Genomic DNA, 19,873 nt, shown 5'->3' with positions numbered 1-19,873 from the left:
TCACCAATTTCATATCAATCACCAAAAGGTATTTTATTGAACACTAATCTCATGGCTCTTTCCTGCTGGTTTTCTGCTCCATGCATTGGGCGGCGTCACCAAGAATGGTTCGAGGCAGAACGTTTAGTGCTTTTGACGCCGAGGTATTCTGATGACATCCTAAAAATCTTTCTTGTCACTAGTGCTATACTGCGAGTATTTTATGAAATTAACAGTGTACACACATCACTATACGATGCCTCAGTATACTCGCCTGAACAGCAATGACAGGTCCTCCGTTGGCATACAGCAGAGGTTGAATGAGCGGTAGAAGCTTAGAAAAGTATCGATGTACATAAGCGATGTAACCTGTGAATAATGAATATTTGCTTTAAATAAACACCTCCATATAAGACAATCAATGTGTCCCCTAAGATTAACAATGCCAACAAATTCTGTTTAGCTGGCAGAACTGATCAGCATGTTCCTTAAATACGCATTTTAAAAATAAGCAACATGTTGCATTACATTTACGGAGAAGTTGCGTCCCGGTGCCAGTTGCTATTATAATTTATTAAGTGAGATAATACATGCATACTTTAGCGGTTAAGCTTCTATTCTGCACGCGCATATAGCACCGGAGTTTAAGCAAATGACGCAACCCAGTCCCCTGGTAAGGTTTTGTTCTATTGCATGATCACAGAAATGAACGTTCACCGGTAACAACAGGAGCAGTGCCCGCTTTACTTTCTCGCTTCTTTAGGCTGGACGCCACTCCGATTGCAACTGGTGATTACCCAGTAAGCGGTTCGTAAAGACGCAACTTCACTCACAGCGCGAATGAAATAACGAGGAAACGCTGGCTCACGTGAGTCAGCGCCAGTGCTGCCCACCACGCTGCTTCTATTTGCATCCAGTTATCTCTTCTACGTAGAATCATGCTTTAGCCGCATGGAGATGTCAAAAAAACAACTCGAGTTGGTACCACCTTTCGCCCGCCATCACAAGTGGTGCTTCAACTTATTCTAACACGTTCCCGTGAGAAAATTGAGGTTTAGAACATTGCACAAACTGTATGAAACCTCCAAAAGCAAAGAGAACATACTTTTCGGTCATGTAAGCAATAATGACCACAGACAAGAAAAAAAAAAGCTACGACTACTTCGTGAAAGCTTTTTTTCCTAAGGGCTGGGTCCCAGTACAAGGAAAATTCTGGAAAATCAAAAATACACACGCAGAAGGCATCCTAGTCAGCAGTTTTAATCTTAACATGCTCATCCAGGTCCCTCACCACTCCTTCCAACCAAGAGCGCCTTTCCCCCCCTCTCTCTCCGTCTTCTCTAGTCCACTTTCGCCCTGTGCAAGGAGCAATACTACATGGTATCAGAAATGTCGAGACAAGCTCTGTTTTCAAGAACGCCATTTTAAGGCGTGTTCAGATGCTCTCGTCTTGGCAGGTGGCCAATGACAGGTAGCCCGATACGACAGTCTCGGTGGAAAGACTCGTATCGGGCCACCTGTCATTACGCTGTCGAAGTTGGGCATGTGAACTGCTCTTTGAGGAATGTTTAGAGACTTGAAAAGACAAAGACAAGCTGACACGTGAAGTGATGGAAGCTTACGAAATCCTAAATAGTGGATAGCGCGGACTTAACACGGGACAGAGAATTAAACACTGATGCACCGGGCAAGTACTAACCACTAGCCCAGCAGCGAGTTTTGCTCAGCTTACGAAATCGATCGTGGTAAAGACAATTGCGTAAGCACGCCCTCCGTGGCGCTCTCAAAAAAAAAAAAAAGGAAATTGAGTATCTTAAATCGACTATGGCAGATGCCATCAGAGGGCATAATGACGAGTGTCTGATTTTACTTATGTTTTAGCTTTTCAAGCCTCTCATTGGCTAGCTCAGCCTATATACATGTTGCCCCTTTCCATCAAGTATGCGTTGTAGTTCAGAGCTGTGTCCTTTTTCATTTCTTTTCTTTTTTTTGCTACACTCTATCACCGTCTGTGTGCGCTGTAAACCCTTTGAAGATCCTGTACCAACTAGCCCACCAAGCCATCCTCGAGGACTATATATATTAATCATTGGTCATTTTATATTACGTTACCATCGCATGTTCGCATCACCCCGACAAAGGCTGGTCCCGCGGCCGAAACGTCAGTCATTTACAGAACGATCTTTTCCTACGTGCTTGATTTTCTTGAACTATATTTTAACTCATCCCCCGAAGAAGGGAGGACCCCTCCCGAAATCACTGTTGACAACGCCTCCGTTGTATTATACATATATATATATATATATATATATATATATATATATATATATATATATATATATATATATATATATATATAGTTCAAGACGTGGCACGCCCGTTTCGGCCGTGCCACGTCTGAAACGTGCCTTCCCTTCAATTACACACACACAAACACACACACGCGCGCGCGCGCGCGCGCGCGTGTGTGTGTGTGTGTGTGTGTGTGTGTGTGTGTGTGTGTGTGTGTGTGTGTCAAAGTGCCAGTGCTTTAATGCCCACAAATCAATTACTTAGTTTAGAATTGTTTGAAAGGCTCGTTTGTGTTCGACTTGCGAAGGTTGTGGGTTTGGGCCCTACTGTAGGCAAGGGTGTGTTTTGCCCACTTTAATGCATTTCAATTTGTCATAATTACTGCACTACAGTTAAAATAACAAATAATTATGCTTTCCTTGGCTTAATTGTCTGTTACATTCATTAATCGACATCGTATTATTTATAACACGAAAGTGACACATAGTAACAGCTTCTGCATGAACATGGTGGAGGTTCGTTTATGCAGTGCCAAGGAAACATTCTCTTCATGAATATTTCAGTTTTTTTTTTCTTACGCGGGTCACTGGTTCGTAGACCAATTGAGCGGTTCGCCGACAGCAACCAGTAAGGTAGGCCGCCCTGAAAAAAAAAAGAGTTCAGCAGAGACGAGTGCATGGAGACCAGCATGGCCTTAGTGAAATGACAATAAGTTGTCAAGTACAAATTCACCGCGGAATAACGATGGGCTGGTGTGCATAACGGCAGGCATGCTCAAGTCATGACTGGCAACTTACCTCAGTCACTAAAGCGGGATGTGTACAACCATTGCATTTTGCCAGTTCTAACATATGGGGCAAAACATGGAGAATAACAAAGAAATCCGAAAAGAAGATAAGAAGACAAGCACGGATGCATCCCCAGTCTGTCTGACGTCACCATCCTTAAACGCTATCGTGACAGGCACGCTAGAGAGATATGTAAGACCAATGTAATCAGCGAAAAAGGGGAGCTGTGTATAAGCGTGCCGTCTCTTGATCTGTTAGACAATGAAATCCGCTACCTGACGTCACGTCCACGATTGAAAAGTGTTATTACCTAATATTTGCTCGGGCCTTTTTCGTTGTTTCATGTATGTATGTACTGGTTCCTTTCAATAAGCCTTCAGTTGGCAGTCAGCGCCCGTCCTCGTGTGTCTCCTTCGCTTCGTCGCGCATCTGCGCTGTTTATTCCTTCTTTAAAAACATGTACGAACTAGGCCGCCTTTCACCGCTTGTCCAGATAAGAACCACACCGCGTGCGATGGAACGACAGATGAGCTTAAGAGGTGACAGCAAAGTAGATCAGAGAGGAAACAGGGGTAGCCAATATTCTCGTTGACCTGTGCAGGTCAGAAGGACAAAGAGAAGAGGCTAGAGCGACGGAACGGATGGGAATAAGTGCGGCCGACGAGGTGATTAAGTTAAGGAATGAGCAGGCATAAAATTGAATTAGGCTGATTTGGAGATTACTGGGAGAGGCCGCGGTGGACATAAGACAGGATGATGATCACGATGACGATGATGACGAACGAAAATCTGCTTACACGTGTAGGTTGCTAGACGGTGGATGTATTAAATCGTTCACCATTTCGCTGCTGTTTATTGCACGTTTTTCACTAACGGCTTAGTTTAGCAAGATAGCATCACATGCAGAGTTCCACAGCACCTGTCCTAAACACCTTATAACTTTGGTGCTCAAAAGGGGACAAGGATTTTCATAACCTTGATAAAAGATCTAACCAGTTGGGCAGCGCTTGAATTTATCTTAGTTTTGCTGCGCATCACACTGTACGCTCGATAACGTGCTCAATTGAGGACACGTATGTGAACCAGCCACACATTTCGAGAAGGCCAAGTATATAGGATGACGTAAAGCCCCCTTCTGTGAGCAGCGCACGTAATGAGCGGAATAGCTGTCCTTGAACGTTGTTTTTAAATGGATTATGACTTTCATTGCTTCGCTAAATCCCGTCACAACGCCATCAATGACCCTCAGGATTACAGTGGCGCTTTTCTTTCGACACCGTGGATAACCTGCATATCGTTGTGATGGCGAATGCAGACCTCCAGCTCGCATATTGCACTGTCTCGGTTTCCCAAGGTCAGGTCTCGACTGATAGATTAACAACGATAAGATAAATTGCAGTACGTATCCGAACCCGCACATGCGACATGTACCGTTGAGCGCATTCAGAATTTAATTTCATCGTGTGGCCTATGCCAGCGCTACTACGTGTTTTATGCGGTGCGTTACCTTAGCTTTGCAAAGCCGGACTGTGATGTATTTGTTCCTGATTTAACCATCACACAAACGATGCCCTACTGACCTGCTAAAGCTAAGTCACGATGTGCGTACAATGTAGATTTGAAATACGTAGTCAGTTTTCGCGTATAACCTTGGTAGCTGGCCGTTAGGCCACTTATATGAAAAACTCTCGTCACCATAGCAATGTTTCGCCTATGAAAACATTTCCTTCACACCAGTCATTGTATCCTTCCAGACCACAGCACATCATTTGCAAGATGAGGGTGTCAAGATAAAAGTGACTGTGAACACGCGCACCATATCCCTCTCTGAATCTATGTAAGGTCCAGGTCTAAGCAGGACAAGCAGGTCATGCTTCTGTGCCAGCCTCAGGAAGCGGACGATGTCCTGTTGTCCTTGAAAGTTGAACCGACCTTCTTCGGGTTCGTGGCTGCTCCACTCCACATAGCTGCATCGGAAGCAAGATACAAGGGTCTCAATACTCGCTGCCCCCCTCCCCCAAGACTCTGCAACACGGATTTCACCACCTCCGACCCCCCCCCCCCCCCCCCCCCCCGGGCAAAATCCTGCCGACGCCCGTGGTACTCGCTATATCTCGGATTTGTAAAGCCTGTTTTACTTCTCAGGCTGTTTCGATCCTTTATATCATCCACTGCACCGCGCTTTCAAGGATCGGTAATATACATTCGAACCAGTGCACTTTATGGTGCAATCATGTGAATATCATATGTAACTTTGTTAATGTATTCCTCCGGGGTCAAGCAGTGCTTCAATATAGCTTGATGAATCAAAGGAATACGAATGTAATGTTTATTAGACTGCTATAAAAGCGGAGCCAGCACTGGAACCACAGACGTTAATCTTATATGATGCCTGTATCGTAGGAGGACATATGTAGTGTTAATTGCTTTCTTGTAAAATTCGATAGCCAGCACCACAAACGCAACTGACGTTGCACCGACATTACCCCTGCATAGGCTGTTTTTCCAAACCAGTTTATAGACCTGGCATGGCTCTGCATGTGGTAGAATACCTGATTGCCACGCAGAACGCTTGGGTTCGATTTCTGCTGGGATCCTAATTCTTATTCTTTTCATTCGTCGGGTCAACGCTGCCGATGTCGGTTTTTCTTAACGCTCTCTCATTTAAATTACCAATGTCTGTTCTCGCCGTTCCTGAGTAGATATAAACTGTCAATCAGCTATGGCGCATACCCGTACACCGCGACCCGTGGTAAACGGGTATGTGCCACACGTGTTTGGCTGGCGGAAAGGGTTTGACGACGTACGCGACAGGATTTTCACGTTACTGATGTCATGACAAGACAGTCATATTCGTCAAATCATCTTACCCTCCCTTGCCAACTTTGGCGTACACCAAGTTAAAGGGACACTAAAGATAAAAACAATTTTTTGTGCATTAGTAAATTACAATTTTACAATACCGAAAACACCACTCTTACCGCGAGAAGACGCTTCGTAAGCGAGAAAATGAGCGAAAAGAACATGCGGTTGGCGACGCCATTTTGAAATTCTCGCACCAAATGACGTGACGTCATAGATTTTGACAGCGTCTACTAGGTCATATGTAGTTCCTCATCGGTAAAAATTAGGTACGTTGTCCTCTGATGAGGCCATAGACTTAACATATCGGGCTTCAAGAGATTCCGTTGAGCCACTGCCACCAAAACCCGAAAAACTGACTTTGAAATCCGTGACGTCACGTGCGGAGATTTAAGCACGAAATTTAAAAATTAAACTTTGACCTTGATTTTCTCCTCTATTAGTAAACATATGATGGTGAAACTAACGCCATTAGAGTTCTCAGAAAACAATGCATTAATCCAAACCGATTCGTTGTTTCACTTTACTGTCCCTTTAAGGAGGCGGCCCCGAGAGCACCCATACGTAGGCGGATAGATAGATAGATAGATAGATAGATAGATAGATAGATAGATAGATAGATAGATAGATAGATAGATAGATAGATAGATAGATAGATAGATAGATAGATAGATAGATAGATAGATAGATAGATAGATAGATATGTTCAAAGTGCCTTGGTTTCGCCGAGAAATGCTTCGCATTTAAAATTGGAGCTCACTCAGGCCCACTCAAGAAGAAGAGATAGTAGAGAAGGAAAGGCGTGGAGGTTAACCAGTTTAGCACAACCGGTTTGCTACCCTACACATGGGAACAGGATGGGGGAGATAGATAGATGGAGAGAGAAAGGCAGCACATGACACAGCACACACACACAGTCAGTCACTTGCGTGGTACGTGACGTCACTGTCACAGCCGCTTGTCCAAGTTCGTTCGCTTTAAAAACCCCAGTAGCGCCTTCATCGCCTTCAGCTGCGACGTCTTCTGTCGACGACACGTAAGAATGGCTTCAGCAGACATCGGTCAGGGTGCGCTAGAGCAGACGCCAGGGACTGCCTGTCAACATTACACCCCCGCAGACCCACTCATTTTGTTCTGGAGGCTCACTCGGACACCGAAATTTTCCTCAACTGGACTCACTCGGACTCAGACTCACACAACTTTTTCTCAACCGGACTCACTCGGATTCAAACTCACGAACATATTACTCAGCCGAACTCACTCAGACTCAAACTCACGGCTTGACCTGACTCTGAGTGAGCCTAAGTGAGTCGACTCATGAGTCCGTTAGCGTAAAATTAGCTTTGTCGCAGCAGCCCAGACCGTCGTCCAGCAGTATATGATCAGTCGAGCCCTTGCCGTGTCTCAAGACTTTCTCCTGGCGTGCACTGACTGATATCCTAATAAAGTTTTATCTCTCTCTCTCTCTCTCGAGCATGGTGTCAGTACTCTTTAACGCCAATATCCCACATAATCGGTGCTCTACGATATGACTTTTGATCTTGTACCTTCACGTACGAGTTATCAGTGGTTTCGATCCAGTAAGGCCATTTTGATGAAATACGCGACTCACACGAGGCAGTGGCGTAGGCAGAAATTTTTTTTTTGGGGGGGGGGGGGGGGACACCTTCTTGATCCCACATTGGGACGACTGGGCAGATAAATGGGGTCGAGTGTCATTTCGTGCTCTTTATACCATGGGGGAAAATTTTTCGGGGTGGGGGGGGGGCACGGTCCCGGTGTGTCCCTACCCCCCCCCCTGGCTACGCCACTGACACGAGGTATTCTTATCAACAACTTCCCGTGAAAGAGTTTGCGGGGCAGGTCATGGCACCTTCCCCCTGCCCCCAATCACGCCTCTGACCTATAAATAATGAGGTGGCGCGTGAACGCTAGTGCGTTTAGATATGTGTGAATAGACTTGAGTATGAACGTAAACTATGAGGCTGATAGTAATGCCGAAGATGAGTAGGTGGGAGAGGTAATAACACGCATACGGGCTACACGAGGCTTTCTGTGCATGTCTTAACACATAGCAAGGCGCATATACGCTTCCGCCTTCAAGTCGTCTTAGATAAGTGAACCCCTGTGATTTTCTTTCATCTTGCTGCCTTTTGGTTTTGTGTCACAAGAAAATGTATTTTTTTTCGTCAGTCGCAGGGACAATAAAATCACGGGCAATGTCGCATATGGTATGGTCCACAGGAAACAAACGTACAAGTCGAAGAACGTACTAACGTTTGTATTGCGTTGAGTCCAGCAGCCCTCATTGTTGACAAGCGGTCGTCCCACTGTTCAGGAAGTGAGCGGAAGGAGTGAATGGATCCGGACACGATCTGTATCGGCTCGCCATCCTTCAGGTAGCGGTTGTTCTCGTAGTCGATCACGAAGGACCTTCGAACCTACGTGCATGCGGCAGTTCTCATCCGTGTGCAAATAATGGTGACTGTTGACGAATACCGTACACGATGAACCTCGCTCTTAGCGAAAAGCAGAATTAACGTTATTATATGAAGTATTATTATGGACCTTTGAATTGTGCAAAGCAGACATTAGTTGCCCAGCTAGCTTAGGCCAACCTCTTCCGCCTTCCTAGAAATAAATTATCTTGTTCGACTCTATTTGCTACTTTCGAGAGCACGGCATATTTGTCAGTCTCGAAATCGTGATTTAAAAAAGCAAAAACAATACAGCGATGTCGCATGGTTTCCGCAAACAGCCACCGAATTAAGATAGTCACTTCTCTGTGCTGTTTTCACATTTTTCTCAACAGCTAGAAAACGCTGAATTTAGGTTATCAGAAATTAATCCTTGCGTTTTGTTCCATCGCAAATTGGACAAGAAGCAGAGGTGAACATTGAAGGTTCACAGGGCTTATTTGTGAATTTATTTGTTCCCTCACAATGTGCACGTTACACTGTTACAGAGGGAGGGGGAAAGAACATTTCGAAGAAATAAAAAGAAAAGGCATACACTACCCACAGCACACGAAGGCATAAATTAATAACGCAGTACATGGCATAACAGTACAACGAAAAACACCAAGCAAAGCACGGAAGAAAAAAAGAAAGCAAAAACAATAAGTAATCAAAACTACAAGTGCTATTAAGATATTTTTGTTTACCATCAAGGAAAAAGATGCACGTAGCATATAATCAAGCACTCTAATCAACACGCATTTGACAAAAGCGTTTTGAATAGGAAACAAATCTCGAGGGAAGTGGCAGGCTGGGAGACGTCATTTCATGCTATACTGACTGGCCTTGCGGCGGAAAGCACGTGGGTATGTTAGCGTATTGCAGCGAGGTAACACTAATTTGTTTATGGTCAGTCCTACGCGAGATGAATGCATTGGTGGACGGTAGAAATGCTTGCAGTTGCAGTTATGATATTAAATTTCGTGAAAATGACGAACGCGAGCTATTTCAAGACAAATGGAAAGCAGGGGGAAACCGATATTTGATTTTAATTGCGCAACACTTGTAGTTCGGTTGTAATTCGATACGAAAAACGAGCAGCACGACTGTTCACTGCATACCTCAAGTTCCTTCGTTAATGTTTGTTTATCAGTAATAATAATATCTGGTGTTTTACGTCCCAAAACCACGATATGATTATGAGAGACGCCGTAGTGGAGGGCTCCGGAAATTTCGACCATCTGGTGTTCTTTAGCGTGCACCTAAATCTAAGTACACGGGCCTCTACCATTTCGCCTCCATCGAAATGCGACCGCCGCGGCCGGGATCGAACCCGCGACCTTCCGGTCAGCAGCCGAGCACCGTAACCGCTATACCACCGCGGCGGACGTTTGTTTATCAGGGTCCCATACTGTTGAAGCATACATATTAATTGAGACCGACTATAATTGATGTAAAATAACTTTTAGAGGACTTGGGACCATAAGGAACTCCGGTTAGGATAACCATGTTCTTATTAGATTTTGCCTCAGTTAGTTTAACGTGATGTTTACAATCTTTGACGTACGTACAGGTAAAACAGAACGTGTTTTAGTGCGGTGCAGTTCAAGTAGTCTAGACTGGTTAGTGAACGCTATGAAACACGCGCATATTTACATCTATTAACATTTGACACCGAGTTAGAATGGTATTAGAGTCGCGCTGAACAGTGGCAACATAACCATCATTAAATCCGGTATATCGCGCAGTCGTCCGCGAACAAGTAACTTCTTTTTAGAAAATATTGGGTTGTGAGTCAGTAATCAAGATCAGGAATAATAACGGTCACAGTACCGAGCCCTGCGGAACTCTGGAAGAAAATAGGGGCCGAATTCACAAAACTTCTATTTCGTAAGCGCGTTTTCTCATTGCTCAGCCGGCTTCACTAATGATATCCCGCATCGTGATTGGCTCAAAGAGTTTCTTGCGAAAATTTTTTAACGCAAGACATTGTTGTGAATACGGGCCCTAGTTCAGTCGATGTATGAAAATCGTTAGCATTACGGTTAGATAGAAAAGCTTTAATGTAGTTAAAGACGTTTGGGTCAAGTTGAAGAATTAATGAAGCATGACTACAAACTTATCGAAGGCTCTAGAGAAGATTTAGTCCGCTATAACTTCAGATCTAGTGTCCAATGCAAGTCATTAATGACAGTGAGTGGGTGAGTTTCACGAGAAAAAGTCTTACAATAGCCTTGTTGAGCTGACGTGAAAAACTGACCGTTTTTTGGAAACCTTGCTAAGTGAGAAAATGTTATATGGTCATGAATTTCGCACTGCACATATCTGAGGGGATACAGTTACGAGGATTAAGAGTTATTGCGGACCTGTGCACTGGTATTATTTCAGACGTTAGCCAATCACTCGAAACAATCGCACATTCAAGTCACTGAAAAAAATGCAGCTTAGAAGGATTGAGCAAATTTCAATCGTGTATATTTTTTTACAGAAATTTACTTTTTATTCCATCTGTGTCACTGGCCGGTGAAGTCCTACACCCCTTGATAACGGCACGGATGCGACGACAACGAATTCCATCGGCACAAATTTAGTTGCTTCTGCTTTTGAGCGTGTTGTATCATGTCAAGGCAGCTAGTTAGGAATGCGGTTACGATGCTGTATAAACCCATGTCACAGGTCGAGCGACTCTGTCTGCCTTGCTAACAATTTTGAGGGAAGCCACCAGAAGTTCAGAACCCATGCACTACTACAGACGCGAATTTTGCATGTATGTGGAATAGCCTATATAGATCGTACCGATACCCAGCTGTAGGCTAGTTAACGACGAAGCTTTTTTGCGTCTCTATCACCTCTCTGTACCCCTTTCGGCCACTTGCAAATGTCTGCCCAGTGTCTTCAAAATATCTTCCTCACTCTATGCGGCGCTCCGTCTTCGAGTGACATCGCTTGAGCCCAGAACGCTACGATGAGCACTTTGGACAGGGCGGCCGTCGGCGCATCGCTGATCATCTTCCAAGATTGCCTGCCGACTTCAAAGACGGCAACGACGTCTCTGCTGCGACCACCGCAAGCAAGCGCACATCGCAGGAAACGGGCCTGCTATCCCACTGCTACGAGATTACCGCGATAGAGGCGATATATCCGCTTGCGCCTCGCCTCTTGACACGTGAGGTACGCCTGCCGACATCCGATAGCCCTACACGTGACGTTCCGAGGAGAAAGCTGACCCGTTCAGTAAGATAAAGGGGGGAAAAAGGGGGGGGGGGTTGAAATTATTACTGACAGATTGTATGCTAAAGGCGCGTCTTGCGCTGAGCGATATTGCACGGTGAAAAACTGTCACCAAGAAAAGCATAAGCGAATATGCAGAGGAGAAACATCTGGCGTCTTTTGTTAAACAGCTGGCGTCTTTTCGTTTTGCTTTAGAAACATCTGGCGTCTTTTCGTTTTGCCTTTAGAAAACATCTGGCGTCTTTCGTTGGTTTATTTCATCAATCAATGGCGTTTTGAACAAATTTTTTATTGTTTAATCACGCACAGGAGAAATCTCACCAGGCACTACCTTGGAGGTAAACAATGGCTGCTAATGGGAATGAGAGACAGAAGAAGTCGGCTTTTAGCTAACACTTACACTTCTACTTCTACTAACGAACATGCCAATGGCTGCTAATGGGGAATGAGAGACAGAAGAATTCGGCTTTTAGTTAAAGCGCACGCTGCGAATTTTTTATTGTTCAACAACGCACAGGAGAAATCTCCCACCGGCACCACCTTGGAGGTCAAGATCTGGTACTAGCGTTAAGACTGGTTACGCACTACGACGGGGACGAACGGGTGCCGCTTTAAGGAGCTTCGCCCCTAAAAAATGCCAGTTGCGTAAGCTTTATAGCTGCGGGAGGGGACAGCGTGTTTGAAAACAATGCGCCGTGCTTTGCTTTCTGAGATGTTCAGTTTCCTTTAGCAGAAGCGCAATCAGATTCCTCGCATAATAATAATATTAACTGATGGGGTTTCACGTGCCAAAACCACGATATGATAGTGAGGCACTCCGCAGTATAGGGTTCCGGAAATTTAGACCACCTAGTGTTCTTTAACCTGCACTGACATCGCGCTGCAGGAATCGAAATTAATGGGGCGTGTCCAAATTGTAAAGGGGGGGGGGTGAACAGGGAGCCGTACGGAGGTAAATTCAGGCATGCAGTTTTTTGTATTCTTTAGTGTCATGAAGTACCGCCTGCAAGGAGCATTATGTATTACGCATACCTTTGTTTAGTAACTTCACGAGACGACAGACAGGGACTTCTAGCTCGCGCGCGTACGAGACAGGTCAGCCGCGAGCTATTTTTTAGCTTACGTAGGTTCTGACCGCGTTAAGCCCGTACTGTGTGATGCGTTCGTGCCTTTTTCTTGCCGTTCGTGCCTTTTCTTTAGTGTTGAAGGTTTTGAGTTTGTGAAATAATAGTGCGATAGCGTTAAAGAGCTCGTTTTGCAGAAATTCCGGTGTCGGCGTCATTGGTTGTGAGCGAAAAATCATCATCTTGTCCGTGATCGAAAAATCGAGAAAGCTGCAAATAAAACAAATAATAAAAGTGTTAAGTCCGAGTGAGAATCGAACCTAGGCCGTCTGCGCGGCAAGCAGGTGTTCTACCACACAGCCACGCCTGTGCTTCGAACTTCACTGAAAGTAACTTTCATGCTTCACAAACATACGCGTCCTGTATACAGGTGTCACAGTACGAGATGTAATATCGCAGTAATATTGCGTGGTACAAGCGTACATTGTCATCGGGCGTCACACCATACGTGAATATAATAAAGACTTCGTGGTTTAAAGCCAGCCACCCATTACAAAAGTCACACACCTTAGTGCGCGCATTCTGTTTTACACACGTAGTGGGTGCACTGATACTTCGAAAAAAATGTCACGCGCACAGACATTCTCTCACGACACCGGGCTCTTCACACGCTTGTGATGCATTCTGTGTCGTGAGCGCCAACCACACCGCGGTGTCTTCCTCATCGGCGAGTTTTGGTGGGGCATCAGTGTCAAGTGGCGCACTACAACGAGGGCGGCCACTCAAGACGGAGGCGGAGAAGGCAGACACCAAAGCTCGGCGTGCTGAGGCTATGCGACCATTTTGTACTTTGTCAATTACATTGCAGTAATGCACTATCTGAACTTCTCGGAGTAACAACATACTGATGTGATCGGGGGTCTGCCCATAGGACCGGGGAGCAGCCAGGCCTCAGGGAGAAGTCGAGCTCAGGAGCCGAAGTTGATAACAGTAACGTTTATTTTACATGTCGTTTTGGTAGCGTGTCGTAACGTCGTCTAGCGACGCTGCGTCGCGTCGACGTAGCCTCGACGTGGCCTGTCGAAGCCTTGTCGTAGAATAGCCTCTTGGAGCGTGCTGACGCTCGCGTTATGAAGCCTGGGCCTTCCCAGGATTCCCTGCTGGAGGAAACAATCAAGTCCAGGACAGTCCAATCAGACACGTGGTCTTCATCTCCGCCCACTAAGTAAGCACCGCCTCCTTCGCACTCCGGGAAAGAGAGAAGCGGTGCACCTGGACGACGGACGGTCCCGGGAGACAAAAAAACATAATAAAGCACTCTACACACAAGGAACAGTTCCCGGCGTGGCACATTCCCGAAAACAGGCTGCGTTGTCAGGTGTGCCGTCAGGTGCAGTCTTTCCTTGACTTGATAGCGCCGTCGGTGCAGCTGACGGCCAGCTCCCAGTCAGGTCACAAAGCCACAAAGGAACCATACACACAATGAACGGATTGCTGCTGTACACATTCCTGAAGACTGGCCGCGATGTCAGGTGTGTTGACAGTTGCAAACCTCTCCTTGCCTCGATGTGTCGCCTCATCTGGTGCGTTTAACGTTGAGGTCGAAGAAAGCAGGGCTGATGCCGCCATACCATTCTGACGATCCAGCGGCGCCAAGCCGTGAAGTCCGATCATAACAATACAATAAGTATTCACTAAGTGGGGGAAGTACGCACTAGATGCAGGATATCGCTATCGCGTTAAACTCTTTGCGCGTGCTTGCATCCGCAAGGGAAAAGAGACGTGAGGGGGGGGAGGGCTATACAGCACAGGCAGTCTTTATTTCACTGCCGTGTCATGACCAGCAAGATTAGTCAATAGTGTGTAACGAGCAAAGTTGGCTGGCAATCCTGAAGGCCGTATCACACGGATATTATGCGGGACCTGAGTAGGCAAATCGAGCTGTGCCGCTTATTGCTAAAATATTATCCGAAATTCCAGAGGGGGGCAGCCGCTCACCCTTGTACCCCCCTCCGGACGCCCATAACTGCTTTCTTTAGCCATTTATTTCTGGAAAAACTTCGCTAAATCGGGTTTGGTGCCTAGTTAGTTTCGTTAGTTCGGGTTGATGACAACATTGAGCCCTATGGATACCTGTTGGGGAACTGAAATTTCTTCACTATATTAAGGTAAAAATTTGGGCGAGTTGGTGATGCATGGTGAACCACTGCGCAACTACCGAGACGATGACGATAAGAAGGAGGGCACACAAGGCGCTGACTTAACAATTAGTTTATTTTCTTGAGAAACGCGCATATAATTGCATGGCATCAGTACCACACACCAAGAAAGAGTTAAGCTATCTCAACAGAGCACGTGTCGATAATGGGTAATAGATAGGCTTCATCTCTTGCTGATTTATCATGCGTTTTTTTCTTGTTTTTCTTTCTATGTTGTTTTTTTCTTCTTCTGCGTCGCGTATATATAATCGTTCTTTAAGAAAATAAACTAGTTGTAAGTCAGCGCCTTGTGTGTCCTTATCGTCCTCGTCTCGGTAGTTGCGCTGTGGTCCACCATTCTTCGTTAGATCAGGAACTTGGTAAAATCGGGTTTCGTTAGATCGAGTTTCAACAGTATACACAACTACAATTACGTTTCCGTTGCGCGCACGCGCACTGCACACTTATTTAGCAAATCATGCGAAACATAACGATAATTCTACGATTGCAAGCGCGTGTTCCATGCCGCCGGAAGACAATACGCCCGGGTTTCTTTTCGGTGTCAACACTCGCGTGTTGACACAGAAAAGAAACCCGGGGCATGTTGCCGCGCGGCAACAGCTCCTTTCTGCACGCTTCCTACGCTTGTGCCCTGGCACTGACGCTTTGAAGCCCGGGCGATCGTCGTACTTGCGGTACTTTCTTTAGTGTTTGAGTCTCCCATCATCACAGATAGCAAGCTGTAGAGAATGTGTCCTTTCGCGTACATATGCCCTTCTTCCGGCGATATTACGCCAAATTTTCTGCCGCGCGTAAAAAAAACAAAAAAAGAAAAACAAAACAAAGAAAGAAAAGTCAGAACGAATAAACGGGTGCCTTCAGGAAAACAAGCGGAGGGGAGGGTGTACTCCCCCCGCCCCCCAAGGGTGTGTGTGTAGGGAAATCACTGCTACATGGGCTTCTAGCTTGGAATAACAGAGAGCTGAGCTAGTTGGTAAGTATTCATTCCAAAAAGACAGGGCGTGCAAACACGGACACAAGAAAGAAGTCAGGACACCACAAACGCCGCTTTTAGTATTTCGCCTCCATCGAAATGCGACCGCCGCGGCAGGGATTGAAGCGGACCGAACGAAGACTCAGACAGCGTTTAACTGGACATAGTGAATTAAAAAATGTTTTTTTTTTTTTTTTTGCTCCCAGTTCTCATGAGAAATGCGCTAAAAACGGGCACACGTGAGGTTTTATAAACAACCGAAAAAGTTATGCATTTTTAGAGGCTTTACGAAAAACCACTTGCCCCTTCAACAACTGCGCGCAGAAACAAGCCACGAAGCCCGCGAAGGCGCGAGGGTACTAGATAGAGTGATAGAGTGAGGATGTTATGTGGTTATGTCGGTTATGTCATGTGACCCGTGAAGCAGAAGGGCGGAAGCAGCAGCGCAGTTGGCGCAGCGGCAGCAACGCGGCGACGCTCGTTGGCGTTCCGAGTATTCCGAGCATCGCGAAATAGTTCGCTTTTTGTATGCGGTTGGCTGTCGATCCTTACCCTTCGTAATGTTGACTGCTTAGCGTACCGCTTTTGTGAATCCTAGGAGGCGTTTGATTTGTAAGTTTTGGCATTGGTGACTGCGGTCGTAATTCTGCGATAAATTAAAGTGCGGAAGGGCACACAGATAAGTGCAGAGGCACACAGAAAGCGGCGAGCGCGAAAGTGAAAGTTGTGTTGGTTGTGCTCCTTTGTTACTTTCCTTAGTTATCTACGAATTGTCACAGTGGGCTGGTCCGCGCGTTACAATAGCCTCGCTTTGCACAATGCCCGGCCTCGGCCAAGAAGAAGGAACACAGAAGATGGATGAGTATCTCAACTCGTTGGGATTCTGGAGGAAACAGATTGCCGGTGATGGCTCCTGCTTGTTCAGAGTGGTCTCCGAGCACGTGAGTGCACCGTTAGCATATTTCACGTATTGCCCGCGTGTCCACTGTGATTTGTGTGGGCTATTAATTGGTTTAATGGCGCCTGTGAGAATTTTTAACGTGACAAGTTTGTTCCACGAAAGCACATGTCAGTTTCGTGGAGCGCTGTGCCGTCTCCAATGCTTTTGCGAGACGCTTTGCATAATAATTATGCGACATTTATTTGTGTTGTGATTTGCCGTTTGTGGGTTTTTATATGATTGTGTCTAGCCTGTTGCCGTTTCGTTATTGGCATACTCAGAGAAGCCTCTTGACTCCCACCGTCAGCCTAGCTGTTCCCCGAAATTGAAGACGTCTGAGACGGGGATGCTCTTTCTGGTTTATTACGAAGCAGTGCACTCGCAGAGCATGGAAGGTGATGATCCGGAAGCTTATCGGCGCAGCTGCAAAGCTTCGTCTGTTGGACGCGCAGCTTAAAGCCAGGCAGATGAGCAAGCAAAGAAGACACGCGACCACCGGGCGCAAGCACTTGAATTTGAATGCAAGGCGCACGATACCCAACACAAACGTTTACAGCTGCAACGCGGACGCTCAAGTTGAAACGTGAAGTTCGTGATGCTGCAATGCGCAAGTTAGACGTTCCACATCCTTAATCAACTACGTGGGTAGGGTGGCTAGAATGGGGAGGTGTGCTGAGCGCAGCGAGTTTCCCTTGCCAGACGGGGTCTCTCTGCGCGCCGATGCCGCCAGGCCAACAGTGTAGACAAGGACGATTTCAAAGGGGCACCAATATTCAAGATGCGTAGAGTCCGTGGGAGAAGAAATCGACGTAAGCACGAGGGCCAAACTAATTCAGGCATAGGGTATATAAACATGCAGGGTGGCAGGAATAGGTTGAAGTAGGGAGAGATGGAAGAGCAGCTGAGGCAGGAGGAACTGATGGTATATGGGTTTGTAGAGACACATCTTAGGGACATGGAGCAACCACCTTGCAATGCGGACTACGCATGGGAATATTGCAATAGAACAGAAGGCAGCAGAAAGGGGGGTGGAATCGGGGCATTTATTCGTAAAGGTACAGGTTGGCAAAGGGTCAAGCAGGAGTGCAGGGAACATTTGTGGCTAAAGGGAAAAGTGGCAGGGCAGATGACGCTCCTTGGTTTTGTATACTTGTGGACAGGAGCAAAGGCAGAGAAGAAAACCAAGAAATGCTGGAGTGCATAGCGAATGATATTGACGAACTAGGAAAAGAGTGCGAGATAATTATACTGAGAGATATGAACGCGCACATAGAGGATATGGATGGGTATACTGACTCAACCGGCAAAATGCTGATGGATATGTGTGAAAGGCATGATATAATCATTTGCAACAGTACTGAGAAGTGTGAAGGACAGATAACATGGGAGGTAGGAGGGCTACAGTCAACGATAGATTATGCACTGATGTCACACAGGATGTATGATAGGCTAAGGGTAATGAACATAGATGAATATGGCTCCAGAAGCCTAGGTAGTGGTCACAAACGTATCAAGCCGAGTTTTGGAAGAGAAATGAAAATAGGAAGGGGGCAAGATGAGCAACCACAGAGGAACTTTTGTTCGGAAAGAAGGCAAACAGAAATAGCAACTAAACAAATTGAGAAAGTAATCACCGAGGATACTAAAACAGTGTGGACGTACACAAAGCTAACTAGACTGAGCTAGAGCTTGCTAAAGTACGAGCCAAGTCGACCGGGAAAGAGAGAGACAAACCCAAGAGCTGGTGGGACGAGGAAGTTAAGAGGGCCATAGTAAAACGTCTGGAAGCCTCCAAGGAACACAGATACGCTAAGCAGAGGGGTGAACAGGAAGATGATGTCGAAGAAAAATGGAACTAACTTCTTAAGCTGTAGAAGGCAAGCATCCCATCTTATCAATGAAAAGATTAGAAGAAAGGGGGCCCAGTGGTTGGCAGAAGTGAACAAGAAGGACAGAAAGGCAGCTGCAAAGTTCTGGAACCATCTCAACTTCCTGAATAACAAGACAAGCCTAGAGCAGAGGTTTATAACTACAGCTCAAGATGTCAGGCTAGAAGGGGATGAGGCAATGGAATATATAAGAACAATGATGACAGAAAAATTTAAAAAACAAGGAAGCGCCACATGCACCCTAACAGACAAGGATAGAGCAAGTAGCGCAGTGGCTCCACTTGGACAACAAGAGTGGGAAAGGGCAGAGAAGAGAGTTCCTAGTAGCACATCAACAGGCCCTGATGGCATCCCAATTATGCTCATAAATAAATTGGGTCCAAAGTCTAAGCAAACATTGATAGGCAGCGAGCAAAACAATAATGGATGGTGAAGTCCCCAATGTGTGGAAACTAAGCAGGATGAGCATGATCTATAAAGGAAAGGGGGACAAAGCAGACATAAACAACTACCGCCCTATAACAGTGACACCAGTGGGAAAGGGCAGAGAAGAGAGTTCCTAGTAGCACATCAACAGGCCCTGATGGCATCCCAATTATGCTCATAAATAAATTGGGTCCAAAGTCTAAGCAAACATTGATAGGCAGCGAGCAAAACAATAATGGATGGTGAAGTCCCCAATGTGTGGAAACTAAGCAGGATGAGCATGATCTATAAAGGAAAGGGGGACAAAGCAGACATAAACAACTACCGCCCTATAACAGTGACACCAGTGGGAAAGGGCAGAGAAGAGAGTTCCTAGTAGCACATCAACAGGCCCTGATGGCATCCCAATTATGCTCATAAATAAATTGGGTCCAAAGTCTAAGCAAACATTAGATAGGCAGCGAGCAAAACAATAATGGATGGTGAAGTCCCCAATGTGTGGAAACTAAGCAGGATGAGCATGATCTATAAAGGAAAGGGGGGACAAAGCAGACATAAACAACTACCGCCCTATAACAGTGACACCAGTGGGAAAGGGCAGAGAAGAGAGTTCCTAGTAGCACATCAACAGGCCCTGATGGCATCCCAATTATGCTCATAAATAAATTGGGTCCAAAGTCTAAGCAAACATTGATAGGCAGCGAGCAAAACAATAATGGATGGTGAAGTCCCCAATGTGTGGAAACTAAGCAGG

The 19,873-nt window shown here is 45.9% G+C and overlaps 2 protein-coding genes across 2 annotated transcripts in view; one reads left to right on the top strand and one right to left on the bottom strand.

The window, feature by feature from the left end:
* LOC119382464 (beta-galactosidase) overlaps positions 1-11,401 on the bottom strand; it is a 48,947-nt gene extending 37,546 nt beyond the window's left edge. The window contains exons 1-5 of the mRNA XM_037650171.2: positions 11,291-11,401; positions 8,199-8,362; positions 4,876-5,026; positions 2,850-2,913; positions 254-348 (exon numbers count right to left, since the gene is read on the bottom strand). Of these exons, the coding sequence (XP_037506099.1) occupies positions 254-348; positions 2,850-2,913; positions 4,876-5,026; positions 8,199-8,362; positions 11,291-11,386 (570 nt within the window). The 5' untranslated portion in view covers positions 11,387-11,401. The remainder of the gene's footprint in view (positions 1-253; positions 349-2,849; positions 2,914-4,875; positions 5,027-8,198; positions 8,363-11,290) is intronic.
* A 5,129-nt stretch (positions 11,402-16,530) lies between these two features.
* LOC119382460 (putative bifunctional UDP-N-acetylglucosamine transferase and deubiquitinase ALG13) overlaps positions 16,531-19,873 on the top strand; it is a 60,296-nt gene continuing 56,953 nt past the window's right edge. The window contains exon 1 of the mRNA XM_037650168.2: positions 16,531-16,805. Within this exon, the coding sequence (XP_037506096.2) occupies positions 16,683-16,805 (123 nt within the window). The 5' untranslated portion in view covers positions 16,531-16,682. The remainder of the gene's footprint in view (positions 16,806-19,873) is intronic.

This window comes from Rhipicephalus sanguineus, chromosome 2, assembly GCF_013339695.2.
Source record: "Rhipicephalus sanguineus isolate Rsan-2018 chromosome 2, BIME_Rsan_1.4, whole genome shotgun sequence".
NCBI classification, from domain to species: Eukaryota; Metazoa; Arthropoda; class Arachnida; order Ixodida; family Ixodidae; genus Rhipicephalus; species Rhipicephalus sanguineus.
This window is presented reverse-complemented; position numbering and strand designations above follow the sequence as displayed.